The sequence below is a fragment of the Falco cherrug genome, chromosome 10 (genome assembly GCF_023634085.1).
Source record: "Falco cherrug isolate bFalChe1 chromosome 10, bFalChe1.pri, whole genome shotgun sequence".
Classification (NCBI taxonomy): Eukaryota; Metazoa; Chordata; class Aves; order Falconiformes; family Falconidae; genus Falco; species Falco cherrug.
The window spans coordinates 15,809,596-15,823,810 of NC_073706.1; the positions used below are offsets into that span (position 1 = coordinate 15,809,596).

A 14,215-nucleotide genomic window follows, 5' to 3' on the forward strand; every position below is an offset into this window, starting at 1 on the left:
TTTACCCGGCACCTGGTGCTGTGCCAGCGGCTGCCGCTGCCTCCACAGCCCCCCAGCACGGGCAGAGCCCCTGCCCCACGCTCCAGCCGCCGGACGGGGGATGCGGGGAAGAGCAGGGCAGGCAGGACACGGTGCGTGCCCCTCCAGGGACTGCTGGATGCCAGCGCGTGGAGCATCGCCGGCTCCCAGGGCACCTGGCTCGTGGGGCACCTGTGGGTGGTGGAGTGGGCTTGGGTGAGGGGGAAACACTGTTAGTTCAAGTCACGAAGAAGCCACAGACATTCGTGGGGGTGGGAGTGCTGCGCACCCAGGGGAGTCCCAAGTCTCGCATCTCGCCAGCCCCTGCTGAGCAATCCTTGCTGTCTTTGTTTCTCAAAAAAAAAAAAAAAAAAAAAAAAAAAAGGCAATTTTCCAGAGGCCACCAGCAAAACTGGGATTTGGCTCGGCCAGTGCAGGCAAAGGCGCTTGGCTCTGCCTGCGTGGCCCTGCCCGCACCCCCTCGCTGCCTCCCGCAAAGGCATCCTCGAACTCCAGCACAGGGTGGGACCATCGGCATCACCAGCATCGCGCTGCCAAAGCCGCGAGAACCCCTAGCCCCGCTCCATGGCAGCCAGAGCCAGGGCTGGGGGTTTCCCACCCCATTCGCTGCTGCCACGGCCCCAACAACCGGGGTTCAGTCTGTACCGAAAGAAAAAGTGAATATAGTGCAAAGCAAAGGGAGGATGGACCAAGGCTTCCTCGGGGGCCACTCTGCCTCGCTCGGGGGTGCGGGAGCTGCAGCCTGGGTCCATCCCCATGGGGGGTCACATTTCCCAAGCAATGGGTGGCTTGAAGAGGGGCCGAGCAGGATCCGGCCAGGGCCTCATCCCACTAGAGAGAGGAGGACAGACACCAAAGCAGTCAGCAGGCCCGGGCAAAAGTGCCCCATGGGCTCCCACTGCCACCCATCCCGCTCCAGAGCTGGTCCCTGCATCCAGGCGGGTTCCCCCTGTCCTCCTGCCCACAGCCAGGCTTTGCTGTTGCAGTGCAACCTGGAGCAAGAAATGCACCCAGGGAGTCTCGCTGCTCCCCTCGCCCAGCCAGGCGGCCCCTCGCCATCTCCCACCTGTGGCAGGGCAAGGGCAGCCAAAAGCCAGTGCAGTGAAGGGCTCAGCCAGAGGCACCGTGGCAGCGGCGGGGCAGGGGCGTCCATCGTGGTGCTCGGTGCCTTGTCCTGCATCGCCGCTTGGCACCTCTCTTCCAGCAACAGTCCTTTCCCTCCTCCAGGACAAAGGAGCCGGGGGACAGGGGGCAGCACACCCCAATGCACCCACAGCCCCCCCCGGCCCTCTCCCACCCCCACCCCGGGGCTGCGTAATGAGCCAGAGCCGACGAAGGACCCCAGGAGAACAGGGACACGCCGGGGCTTTACAATCAGCAGTCGGGTCTGTGGGGGTGGGCGGGGGGTGTCCGGGGGTGTCAGGGCTGGGTGCTGCCCCCGGGGCCGTGGCTGGCGACAGGGCGACAGCCCATCCTGCGGATGGAATGGAGGGCCACGGTGCAGCAGCCCCGCAGCAGTGAGCTGATGTTGTAGATGGGCTGGCCCTGCCGGCGCTGCGAGCGGCACAGCCAGGCCACCGTGGGCACCGCCGGCACCACCACTGCCAGCAGATCCACGATGAAGTGGCGGCTCCAATAGCTCTTGGAGGGGGCGGCCTCGCAGCCGGACGCCTCCATCGTCTCCTCCTCTGCCACGCAGGCGATGGCCACCGAGGGGCTGGCGCTGGGGGGCTGCCGCACCGCTGGGTTGCAGGGGGCACCCGCCTCAGCCCCGGCACCCACCGTTGCAGTGTCGGGCTCGGCTGCCAGCAGGTCCATGGCCCCGGTGGGGTTGGAGAGCTCGGGGCCGGGCATCACGTCTTCCATTTCAGAGACCCAGGCTGAGGTGGGGCTGCCTAAGCTGCAAGCCTGGGACTTCATCACCTTCTCCAGGATGGTGTCCAGGTCAGGCTGGCAGGGCACGAAGTCTGTCTGGATGGCCCGCTCCTGCATGCAGCTGGCTTGCACCCCGGCCTCCACGCCGCCCCGCAGCCCCAGCAGCTTCTCGTAGGTGGAGCTGGGGGGCAAGCGGGTGCCAGGCTCGTCCCCCACCTCCAGCGGGTCCGTGTGGCAGGGAGCCTCCTCCACCCCCACGAAGCCGCTGTCGGCCCCCTCGTCCAGCGAGATGGTCTGTGAGCCCCCCACGTTGCGGTCCCCAGCCCCCTGGTCACTCAGCTTGGTGTAGGTAGAGCTGCGGGTGAGGGATCGGGCTGGGGACCCCCCGGCTGACTCGCCAGCCCCCTCCTCCTTCAGTGCCCCGTTCTGCGCCACCTCCATGCTGTGCAGCAGTGTCTCCAGCTTCTTGTTCTGGATGTTGATGTCCACAAAATACTTCTGGAGCCCCTTGTCCTTCTCCAGCAGGTTGTTCTTCACCGTGTCGATGACCTGCTTCAGCTGCTTGATCTCCTTGCGGGCCTCCTTCAGTGCCAGCTGGGCCTCCACGCGGTGGCACTCCTCCTCGATCCAGTCCTCCTGCATCCGTGACAGCTGCGTCTTCAGGTCCTCAATCTCAGCATCCCTGTGAGAGACGAGGAGGGCACCGCCACTGCACTGAGAAGGCTGCGGGACCAGCCGTGTCCTCATGTGCCTGGCACTGAGTTGGAGCCAGATCACCCAGTAACACTTGTGGCTGGGACCCAGGGATGGATCCAGTGGCTCAGGGACCCTTGGGAGCAACGTTCAGGGACCCCCGGGAGTGATGCTCAGCCTTCTCCCGGAGGGGCTGCAGAGCCCGGGTCTCCCGAGGGCTGCGTGGGGATGGGCAGGTGCCCTGAGCGGGCGCATGGCAGCTGGCATGTCGGCGAGGACGTGCCTAAGCCCAAGAGGAGCAGATGGGGATTAGCCACCCTCTGACGCTGAAATTCAGAAAAAGCGTGGCAGAGACTTAAGCGGGGGCGCAGGGGAGAACACAGCCACCACAGGTGGGATGTACAGGCTCCACAGCCCCAAAATCCGCCGCTCCCTGGTTAGACGGGCAGCAATGCCAGATGCCCACATGCCTGCAATGCCACTGTAAAGCTGTGAACCTGGTGCCTGGGCATGAGCCCAAGGACAAGGTGCAGTGCTGGGCACTGAGAGCCCCCAGAAGGACCAGTCCCACACAGGAGCTGCCACTGCAGGTGCCAATGGCTGGTGCCGGGACCCTTCCCAGTGGCTCCCGTGCTGGGAGTCTGTGCCCACTGTTCCTATGCTCACCTGTCCTGCAGCCGCTCCTGTGTGTCCTTCAGGCGAGCCTTCAGGTGTCTGATGCAGACCTCCTTCTGCTGCAGGGGTGTCAGGTACTGCTCCGGCGTCGGTGGCTTTATCCCATGGTTGTCGCTGCAGAGGTTGTACTTGGACGAGCGCCTGCAGGGACACAGATGTCACCCATCCGCCGGTGCCAGCGCTGGCACCAGCTCAGCAGAGGGGCCCCAGGGGAGATGCTTGCTCTCAGGGTGCAGCTCCATAGCACATCCCAAAGTAGCCCTGCAAGGCAGGAGGAGCAAGGTGGGTGTCTGAGGGTGCTGTGCCACTGGCAGGACAGTGGGTGCAGCCTGAACCTGCTGGTGCTTCCCACAGCCACCCAGCCCTCTGCAGAGCTGCAGGTTTTGCCAGGGCGGCGGGCACATGAGCAGAACTGGGAGCAGGTGGGCACCAAGGTCTCTGTGTGCCCAGAGCAAGCTTTCCGGGGAATGACAGAGGCAGACGGAGACCCCAGGGTGGGATCAGCCCCATCAGAGATGGAAGCAGAAGTGGGTGATGGGAGGGTTTGGGATGGAGCAGGTCTGGAGCTGGCAGCTGTCCTGCCCTTGGACAGCAAGCTGTGGAGCATCTGGCACCTGCTCCAGACGGGGCCAGCAGCATGTCCGCACCCTCCTTGTGCTGCCACCAGGGTGGATGAGGTGACATCTCTGGCCCAAAGCCCAGGGCAGCCTGGAGAGCAGGAGCTGGCCAGGGACAGGGCTGCATGCCTGGGCTGGAGGCACAGAGAGAACTGGGTGCAGCGCGAGATGCTCCTGCATTGCAGCAGGGTGGACCAAATCCGCTGTGCATCGCAGCAGGGTGGCACGTTCTCTCTGTGTGTGACAGCCCCCATGCATGCTGGCAGGCAGCCCAGCAGCCTTCGGCCAGAGACATAAGGATCATGTTAGGAGCAGCCAGGCAGACCCGTGGCCTTGCAACACCCCACGGCAGCAGGATGGCCACCACTCCCTGCTGCGGTGTGCACAGGCTCTGGGCACAAAGTTACCCTCAGGCCCCTCATATCCTCCCAGATCTGATGCCAGCTCTGGGGCTGGAAGGTGGCTGGGGGTGGGAGGAAGCAGCCCAGCCTGGGGACCAGCCTCACTCCCTGGAGCAGTACACCAGCAGCCCAGAACGCTGGCACAGGCTGGCACAGCTCAGTGCCCGGCTGTTTATGCCCCAGCACACTGGGAGCTCCCCGCTGAGAAGCCAGGCTGCTGCCAGCCCTCGCCAGACTTCTGCCGGGCAGCACAAGGGGATGGAAATCAAGCTCTTGTCCACTGTGCCTTTGGTCCTGAAGGACCCAGGTGCTCCTCAGAGAGCAGGAGCAGCAGGAGGGATGCGAGCAGCGTGCAAGCCACAGCCATGGCAGGACAGAGGGAAGGGGATGGGGCACCAGGCTGGCAGGCGGGGGGACAGGGAGGTAGAAGACACAACAATGGCGGCAGAGAGGTTTGAAGGAGGATGGTGGGGGTCTTTGTGAGACACAGCAGCGGCTCCGCCAGCTCTGGCTCCCCCAGCGCACAGCCTCACTCCACCGGCCCCTGCACTCCTGTCCCCGCCGGGCACCAGCACCGGCAGCACGGGCACTGCTCCCCCGCTGCCCGGGGACACCCGGCAGCTGCCCTGGGGCCACGGGTGATGGGTTACCTTGGGGTGGGGCTGCTGTCGCTGCCCTTGCAGGAGCCAGAATTGCTGCTGCTGCTCAGCGAGGAGGTGCCGTAGGTGTCCCTCCCGGGGGGCGAGGGGCGCCTGGAGGCAGGGAGAAGAGGCTGTGTCTCAGGCCGAGTGGCTGAGGGCGCTGAAGACTTAAAGAAGGAGGCAAAGCCACTCCGTCCATAAAACCCGCGACTGCCAACCACCACACCGAGAACACACAAGACAAAAGGACAAAACAAACAGCAGGGATCAAAATGGCACAGACATGGCGACGGGCACAAGGCAGGGCTGGGGGTGGACTGCCCACCCACTCCCCACCCAGCGTGGCATCCCCCGGACGCTGGCACAGCATCCCTGCACCCCAAGGATGAGGAGCCCCTTGGGAGCCTCCCAGGAGCATGGCCCTGGCAGAGCTCAAGCCACCCCACTGCCTGCTGCCAGGTCAGATCTGCCTTCTCTCTCTGCCCACGCTGCCGGTGGCAGCCAGTACCTAAATAATGGCAGCCCAGGCCATGGAGACAGTTGGAGGGGAATAAATGCTTTTTTTCTCCTTTATTCCCTCTTGCTCTTCATCACTGCAGCTCAAGGAGAGGCTTTCCAAGGGCTAACACACCTCCCAGCTTCACCCTCCAAAACCCAGTGCCCTCACACTGCTGCCAGGGCCCTCCACCACCACCTGCCTTTGCCCAGAACGGGCAGAAGGGTCGGTCCCAGCTGCAGCAGAGACGGACAGAGAGGGATGGGGGGTGCAGCGCTCGAGGGGCTGCATGCACGGATGGGGAAGTGCTGTGCAACGGGCAGCGACATGCAACCCCCGAAGAGCTGGGCGGGGGGTTCGTGCTGCAAAGTGGCAGCTCGTGGTGTAGGTGGGGATCGTTCCCTCCCTGCTGCCAGCCAGGAGAAGTGCCAGGCAGGTGCCAGTGCCCAGTCCCAGGGGCCAGAGGCCGAAGCATATTCACCTCCGTGATCCGGTGGACGAGCGCCTGCTGCCCGGCAGAGACATTGCTGCGGTGCCACAGGTCCTGGGCACAAGGGAACTGCGGGTTAAATGCAACAGAGAGAGGAGGTGAAGGCAGGGAAACGGCCCCAGTAAGACAGTAACCATGCAAAGTGCTGGCACAGGGGTCAGACCCTGCACCAGTGCATCAGTTCAGTCCCCAGGGCCACCCGTACAGGGACAGATGCAGACGGTATCCCCTGCACAGCTGGACTGTGCTCCCTGTCTGCTCCACGGCCCAGGAACGCCGGGATGCTGCATGTCCAGGGTGCCACCCTGGCAGGGCATGCGGGAGGCACAGGGTTGCTTCATTTCTAAGGCAAAACAGAAGCATAGCAGGTACCTGCCCATGGGCTAAAGCCCCCTTCCCACCAGTCTCCAGACACAGGTCAAGCTTTCCCCTGACCCCAGGTCCCCATCCCTGCCAGGGGAAAGGAGGTCTGCCACAGGGACCAGTGTGCCTGTAGCGGTGGCATTAATTAGGGCAGAGATGGGACAAGGGCACTGACACCCAGCCCGGGACCTCACCGAATTTCCACCCAGGCAGGCAGCTGTCCCCGCAGCGGGCTGGGCGCCCGCTTTTTCTTAACTAAGTCCGAATCACCCATTCGCCAGTGCAATCAGGTAAGGAAGCACAGATCCCTGTGTGATGCGGCAGCAGCAGCTAATCCCTCGGGAAACACACAGCCCGTTTTCCTGTAAATAAATAGGCCAGATCCAGAGGCTCGCAGCGACCAGCGGGAGCTGCTCAAGGAGGCAGCACCTTGGGCACATGCAGGGATGTGATGTGCTGCAGCAGAGGGGAGTTATGGAAAGGACCTGCTCAGCACATCCAACCCATTGAGCATCCCATGGCACTGCTGATGCCTCACTGTGCTCAGAGGCTGCTGGGGACCAGCCAGGCTGGGAGCACCGTGTGGGTCCCCCCCCCATCCCCAAGCTGATTCACAATGCTGGTATTTGTCCCAGATTTTGGCAGTTCCAGCCCAGAGCAATGTAAGCGATGGGACCGGCCAGCTGATAATCGATGGGCAGTCGGAAACTCTAAGTGCTGCTTGGCCCCAGTCCAGGGGAGTGCGAGGAGCAGGACAAGAGGGGGAGGCAGGAGAGGAGGGAGCACAGCCAGCTCACCCCGATGTACTCTTTGGTATTTGCCACCCCAGGGTTGTTTTTTCTAGGCTAACTCCTGCCCAATGCTCAAAGCCCACAGCAGCCAGCCTGGGCCTCTCTTCTGCCCAGGATCTGGCGCTCCCTGATCCCCAGACCAGGGCACCGAAGACCCCAGAGAGCTGGAGCAGAGGAGACAGTGATGTGCAGCCACAGTGAGCCCCCAGCCCCAGCAGGCACAGTGCCCCATGCCATGGGGGTGCCAGCACCCCAGGGACACAGTGACCAGGATTTGGGGGTCCTGCTGCTCCCCTCCAGGATGGATTTGCCAGGGGAGGACCTAGGCAGGGGGAGGCAGCGCTCTGCCCTGCCAGAAAACCACTCCTGGTTCTACAGCATGCATGGCTGGGTGGCTGCGGGCTTTGCTAATGCAGCAGCGTGAATCAGCATCCAGAGTGAGAGCCGAGCGTGGCCCCGGCGCCGGCAGACGCATCCTCCAGGATGCAGGGCTGCGGCACAGCCGGGCTCTTGCCCGCACAGCCAGTCCCTCGCTTCTCATGCTGCAGGGTGCTCCCCAGGCAGCTCTCAGGCAGGGCTTTCGGGAGATTTGCGGCCATGGGAGTTAGCTCCTCACCCCCTCACAGCCCCAAGCCCTGGCTCAATGCAGGGCAGCAGTACCCGGCATCCCCGCTGCCTCCTGCTCTTCCCTGGTCACAGCAAAGTTACCCATATGCCAAGATGGTGTATGTATGAACTCAGGGGTCCCTCTGCACTCCACTAACATGCAGCACCAGGCAAGTGCCAGCACTGCAGATGGCACATGTGTGCCCAGCACGCTGGCTGGTACCACGCTGTGGGCTCCTGCCAGTGCCCCACACTGCACCCCAGGTGCCTGCCACCAACACCCGCACTGGGAACAGCTCTGTGGGGAAGCCTGGAGTCAGCCTTGCACCTGGGGAGCTCAGTTGTTGTTGTTCCTCCTCCTCCCACTGCTGCAGACTCACCTGGCACCCACGCTGGGGCTCAATGGCTCTCGTGGCACTGACAGACTTAAGGGGGGAGAAACTCAGAGCAGCTCCGTACTGCTGCCACAGGGAGCCTGGCCCAGGTCTGCCAGCAGGCACCAAAACCCCATGGAGGGGGAAGCATCATCCTGCACCCTGCCTGGGTCCCCATCTCACAAAGGTGCTGGGCTGTCCATTCCCTCCCAGCCGGGAAGCAGCTTTGCCTCACCAGGCTGCCCTAGGGCAGCTTCAACAAGCAGGCTTGAATTCAGTCACTGGTAATAAATTGTCCCTGTCTTTATTCCCAAAGAAGCAATGGGCCATTTTGGTCTCCCCAAAACCCCACCGTGCCCCCAGGCTGCCAAGAACAGGCAGATTGGGCAGACTTTTAGCACCAAAGCTGAAAACACACCATTCCCACGGTACATGGCTACTTGGCGTCTGAAGGCAGAGGGAATTACTCATTTGCAGTCAGAATTATCATTATCCCATGGACCAGGATGAGCAAAGGGAGCCTTGCCATGAAAGCAAGAGGAAATCCAAGATTATCTTACCACATTTGAAATGCGAGAAAGTGAGAAGCAGTGAAGACCTCTGCTTTTCCAGGGATTTGCAGAGGGGATGCCCCTGCCCCCCGTGGGACCCACGCCAGCCCAGCCCTCACCTCCCTGCAACACCTGGCACTTGTGGAGGCTCCAGCTCGCTGCCGCGGCTGTTCATTGATTAGGCATTAGGAAAAACACAGGAAGAGCAAATGAAAAGCATTCAAAGGTGAATAACCGTGTCCCCAGGCGCACTGCACACCCTCCAGCAAGGAAGACGATGGCAGCTGCAAGGGCCAGGAAACAAGAGCAAGTCTCACTAAAATCTAAAAACCATCTAATAGATGGGGCTTGCGGCAGGAGTCAGAGCAAAGCTGCAAGGGAAAGCAGAGAAGAAATCTCGTAAAAACATGGGGGTGGAAAGCAGCCCAAGCCAGGGCAGAGGGTGGGCTGGCTCATTGCTCTGTGTCAGAAGCACTGGGGATGGGGCCAGCAGAGCTGCCCGTGGCTGGCCCTGCACGCTGGCCCCACATGGGAAGGCAGCTTGGGGGACAAAACCTCAAAACCAAACATTGGGAGCCTCAGCAGTGGGAAACAAAACCTGCAGGCCTGGAGGAACACATGCCACTGCCAGCAACCCTGGCTCTGCAAACCCCAAGTCATGCAAAGGAGGGATGAGATAAAGCCAGGTCCCATGTGCCAGCGGAGATGCCCAGCTGACAGCCAGTGTGGGGAATGGATTTCCTCTGCACTTCATTTTAATCGTTGCAGAATGAGGAATATGGGGACCACCTTGCAGAACACAAATGCGGCAGGATCCCTCGCTTGTGGATTGATTCTTACAGAGCTGACAGAACCAGCTTGTGCCCCAGAAGAGAGGATGTGTCTGCAGCACGGGCTGCAGAGAGGCAGCTCTAACCTGGCCTCAGAACCCGGCGCTGAGCCCAGCCACACCAACCACTGATCCCCGCAGCCAAAGACCTCATCTCCACACCATGACCCCACCGAGACATGCAGCCCCAGCTCCTTAGTGCAGCCCAGGCTTGGAATTATAGATTTCAACAGGCATTGCCAGTGCGAGTGTGCTGGCACCAGGAGTGGGGTTAGGGCGATTTGGGGAGCACTGGCTCGTCCCCGTGCTGGGGTGACCAGTGGGACCCTGCTCAGCACAGCACGTCTGCAGCCACGCTCACTGCCTGGGGACAGTGGAACAGCCCAAGGTCTGACAATCAAACTCACACCAGATCCAGAGATCGCGCTGCAAACCACCTACATGTGTCTCAGCATCTTGCAAACCACCCCAGAATGCAGCTTGGGCGGATGGGCAGGATGAACGCTGCTCAGCACAAGGTCTAACACTCTCTCCTGGAGCCACCGACAGCAAAACTCCCTGTGAATCTCCCAGCCCAGAGTGGAACAGAAAGGCAGCTCGTTTAGAAACAGCAGCACAAAACAGCACTTACTCTGTGCAACAGAATTAGCCCGGGGAATTCATGCTAAATAAAAGCCGTGGTCCCTGAAAAGCTCATCACGAAAAGCTGATACCCCACGCAGGGTGGGATGGAGCACAACTGGGTATGAGAACCTCTCACCCCCAGGGGTGGGAGATGGATCCCCCCTCACTGGCACGTTGTGCTGCAACTGCTCCAAGCACCTTCGGCACCTGCTGTGGTCAGCAGCACCCAGCCCCCGGCAGGGCTCAGGCAGCCACTGCTCCCCACACCCAGCACTGGCCATCCCAGCACCGGCCACCCCAGCACAGCACGTGTCCCCTCCCCACCAGCACAGGTCGTTCAGCCATCTCCCAGCTAGAACCCCAGCATGTCCCCTGGGGCCCAGAGCCCCTCACTGTCACTGGGCTGGCGTGGGTGACACCATGGGGCTCTGGGTGCACCCGAGCTGCGTGCCCCCGTGGGTCCTCAGCTCCTGCCAGCCGCAGAGGGGACCTGGGGCACTGCTGACCCGCAGATCATGCCACGATGGTGATGCAAAGTGCGATGGGTGGCAGAGCGGTGGCAGAGCAATGGCAGAGCGGTGAGAGTGCCAGCAGAGCACCCCGAGGTTCAGCCTGGTGCCCCAGAGAATTTCCCCAAGAAGAGCAGCTCAGCCATCATTTTGGGATCACTGCCCCATAGAGATGCCTCCGTGGCTTGAATGCCGCCGCTTGCTCACTCCATGCTGGATCCCCTGGCCGTGCCAGTGACGGACAGAGGGGGTCAGGCAGGGATCACCCCTCCTAGAAGCTTTCTACATGGGAAATGTGGCCATGGGACCCCTGGAGAGACCCTCGCCATCAGCTCAGTGAATCCTCTGATGAGTCCTCAGCTTGTTCCTCCAGGGCTTTGACAACTACAAGCTCTCAAGTTCACCTCTGTGAGCTCCCAAGGCATCTCCCTTGGCTTGACTCCTGCAGGGTTGAGCAGAAGCCGGCTGCAGCACCAGCCTGAGCTGCCCCACTGGCTTGTCCCGGCCCCACCAGGAACATGCAGAGAAGGTGCAAGAGCAGGCAGCTCATGTGGCAGCCCCAGCCCTCGGCACGCAGACACCCGGGGCCAGCAGCTGCTGCATTTCCCAGATTTCTCGCTCACTGCTTCTTTTGTCGGAGTTCCCATCACCCTGCCTGCTGCCGGATTCCTGTGTTTTCCTTGATGCATCCCGTGTTAGGAGCATTTTGCAATGGTGGCACCAAGCCCAAGCATCTAAGAGCAGCTTTACCGGATTCTGCAGAAATCTTGGGAGAAGAACCATGCCTCCCCTGCAGGTCCCTCCCCACCGGGCTGGGGGCGGCCGGGAGATTTTCAGCCTTCCAGTACTAACAAGATTAAAAGCAGAGAGCAACGGGGGGGGGGGGGGGGGGGGGGGGGAAATCACAGCTTTGTTTTCCCAGGAAACAAAAAGAGCTCCCGAGGAGACCTCTCTGCCTTTCTGACATGGGCCCTGCTGTTCTTCACACTAAAAATAAGCAAAGTGCTGAACATGGCAAACAACCAGCAACCGGATTTGAGACAGAGCACTGCGTCCCCAAAACAGCGGCAATGCCAGGATCAGTTTCAAAAGGAACTGGGATGCAGTTGGGTGGTGGTGGGAAGGAGCAGGATCTGGCAGCCGGGGCCGAGGTCGGCAGAAGTCCAGCGAAGGAGGGGGTCAGCACTGCAGGCACCATCCGAGCTGCTGGAGGCAAATGATGACTGCCTGGCGCACGGTGGTGACCATGTTTGTGCTCCTCCTTCTGCCACAGGGGATTTTTTGGAGACAAGGGCTGCTTTGCTCCTGCTTGGGAGTTTCCAAGGGAGCGGTGAGATCTCCAGGGGTTGGGAAACTCTGTTCCCTGCTCCAGTAGAGTCGGGCTCATCCCAAAGCAGGCAGAGATTCACCTGGGTCCCGGATAGAGGGAGATGCTCCAGTTCCTGCCAGAGCAGAGCGCTCGGGCAACAGTGGGGACAAAACGCACAGGATGTTTATGCAACACCACCAGAAAAATCAATTTCGCTAAGAGTTGTATCACGTAACGAAACACAGGAGCATCTCCTTTTATTCTCGTTTGTTATAAAATGCTAAGTCGACACCCAGAGATTACAGGAAAATAGAGACCATTCGAAAAGATCGGGTTATGCAGCTCATCACTTTTCCAGCTGACCTGGCTGCAGCACCAAGCGGGGAGGTGGCAAGCCCTGGCCCTCATTAGCTAAAAATAAGGTGCCTGACCAGAGGGAACAGGCTGGTCTCTTGCTGAGGCCTCTGGAGGCAAAGGGCAAAGAGCTCTGTGACAAATGCTGCAGCAGCAGCAGTTGCTGTAAGTCGGAGCTGGGTACCAGGATGAAACCCTACGGCCATCCCCAGGGCTGGGCAGGGGGGCAGGTGGGGGACGCAGGTGAGATCACACTGCACAGCCCCTTCTGTGCAGGAGCTCTGCTCAGGAGCTGACTGAGGACTGGTAAGCAGAAGGAAGAGCCCACTCCTTCAGGATACAAAGGCAAAAACATGGAAGGCAAATCCTGATTCCAACACAACAGCTAGTCTCCCCCTCCACACGGTTCCGGTGCGGCAGAAGCAGGTCTCCCCTAACCACCTTGAGCGAGGGCTGGGAAAGACGGCGGTCACGGAGGATTAGCCCCGGGTCCCTGCACCGCTGGAATGGCCTACTTTAACACCACGCCAGATCTCCTGCCTCAGCCCACTGCAACACTGCCGAGGTGCCAGCACCTGCATTGCCCCCTCCTGACCCCCCAGCCAGGGACCTCCACAGCCCCAGAAACCAGGAATTGCACCTTCTTGCACAAGGTCACGGCACAACGCACCCACTGCCCAGAGAGGGTGGGCACACCGCTCCTTCATAAGCACAAGAAATGCACAGCAGCGGGTTTCTGTGCGACAGCCAGGCAGCACTGACCTTGTAGGGAGGAGAGAAAAAGAGCACCCGGCTCATCAATCAGCTCATGTGTTTTCTGTGTCCCTTCAGAGATGGAGCATCAAGCCATTAAATCATAAAATCTCAATTGCACAGCCGCTCCGGCTCCTGCAGTGTCCTATGGTGCTGGAGACACATCTGGTGCTGTACGAGCAGATGTGGGTCTGGTGCATGCAGGGAGGGTCTGGTGCACGTGATGTGGGTCTGGTGCATGCAGGGAGGGTCCAGTCAGTGCACTGCTGGTCTGTGTGAGCATGGAGTGTGTCCGATGCATGCTCTGTGGGTCTAGTGCATGTAATATGGGGCCAGTGCTTGTGATGCAGGACAGATATGTGTGATGTGGGTCCAGTTGCATGCAGTGTGGGTCCGGGTACATAAGATGTAGGTCTGGTGCATGCCATGGGGGGCCGGTGCATGCAGTGCAGGTCCAGTGTGTGTGCTGTGGGTCTGGCAGGCGTGACGAGGGTCCAACACATGCCATGGGGGTCTGGTGCATGTGCTGCAAGTCTGGTGGGTGTGACGTGGGCCCAGTGCATGCCATGGGCATCTGGTGCATGCCATGGGGGTCTGGTGGGTGTGACGTGGGTCTGGTGCGTGCCATGGGGGTCTAGTGCATGCAATGAGGGTGTGCTGCGGGCCCGATGCGTGACCCGCCCCACGCACCCCCTGCCCCGTGGCCCCCACACCCGATGAGCTGGCAGCCCCGTGCGGTCCCCCCCCCCCCGCAGGCTGCAGCCAGAAAGGGATGAGTCACCGCGGCCGCGGGGCCCCGCTGCCCCCCGCCCGCCCCCCGCCCCGCTCACCTGCGGGGGCCCCGCCGAGGTCCGGGGCGGCAGCGCCGGGGGGGGCTCAGCGACCTGGCGGGGAAGGGAGAGAGAGCGGCGGTGAGCGGCGGCTGCGCGGGGTGCGCAGCGCAGTGCGGAGCGCGGTGCGGTGCCGTGCCCCCCCCTCTCCCCCCGGCCCCGGCCCGGCCCGGCCCGGCCCGACTCCCCCCCCCCAACCCCGCGGCCTCCCCCGCCTCCATCACCTGCGCTGGCCTCCATGGGTGCGGCGGAGGGATGGAGGGATGGAGGGAGGGAGGCAGGGAGGGAGGCAGGGAGGGAGGGAGGGATGTGCCTTGCAGCTGCGTAATTTGCCTCCCTCCCCTGCGCTCTTAAAGCGACGGCGGCGCGGGTGCCCCCCCCCCGCCGGGTTTCCC

At 61.8% G+C, this 14,215-nt stretch overlaps 1 protein-coding gene across 6 annotated transcripts; it reads right to left on the reverse strand.

Annotated features, from left to right (window-relative positions):
* Positions 1-215: 215 nt before the first annotated feature.
* On the reverse strand, positions 216-14,128 carry SNPH (syntaphilin). 6 transcript variants are annotated; one of them, XM_055722963.1, is made up of 6 exons: positions 14,045-14,128; positions 13,821-13,874; positions 5,919-5,996; positions 4,951-5,052; positions 3,274-3,423; positions 216-2,596 (listed from the first exon to the last, which is right to left on the reverse strand). In XM_055722963.1, the coding sequence occupies exons 3-6, from the start codon at positions 5,960-5,962 to the stop codon at positions 1,459-1,461; spliced, it is 1,434 nt and encodes a 477-aa protein (XP_055578938.1). In that variant the 5' UTR covers positions 5,963-5,996; positions 13,821-13,874; positions 14,045-14,128; the 3' UTR covers positions 216-1,458. The 6 variants fall into 6 exon arrangements, with proteins under 6 accessions (XP_055578938.1, XP_055578936.1, XP_055578939.1 ...); XM_055722961.1 differs by having other exon boundaries at positions 4,951-5,151; positions 14,045-14,121; XM_055722964.1 differs by lacking the exon at positions 4,951-5,052.
* Between the last annotated feature and the right edge of the window lie 87 nt (positions 14,129-14,215).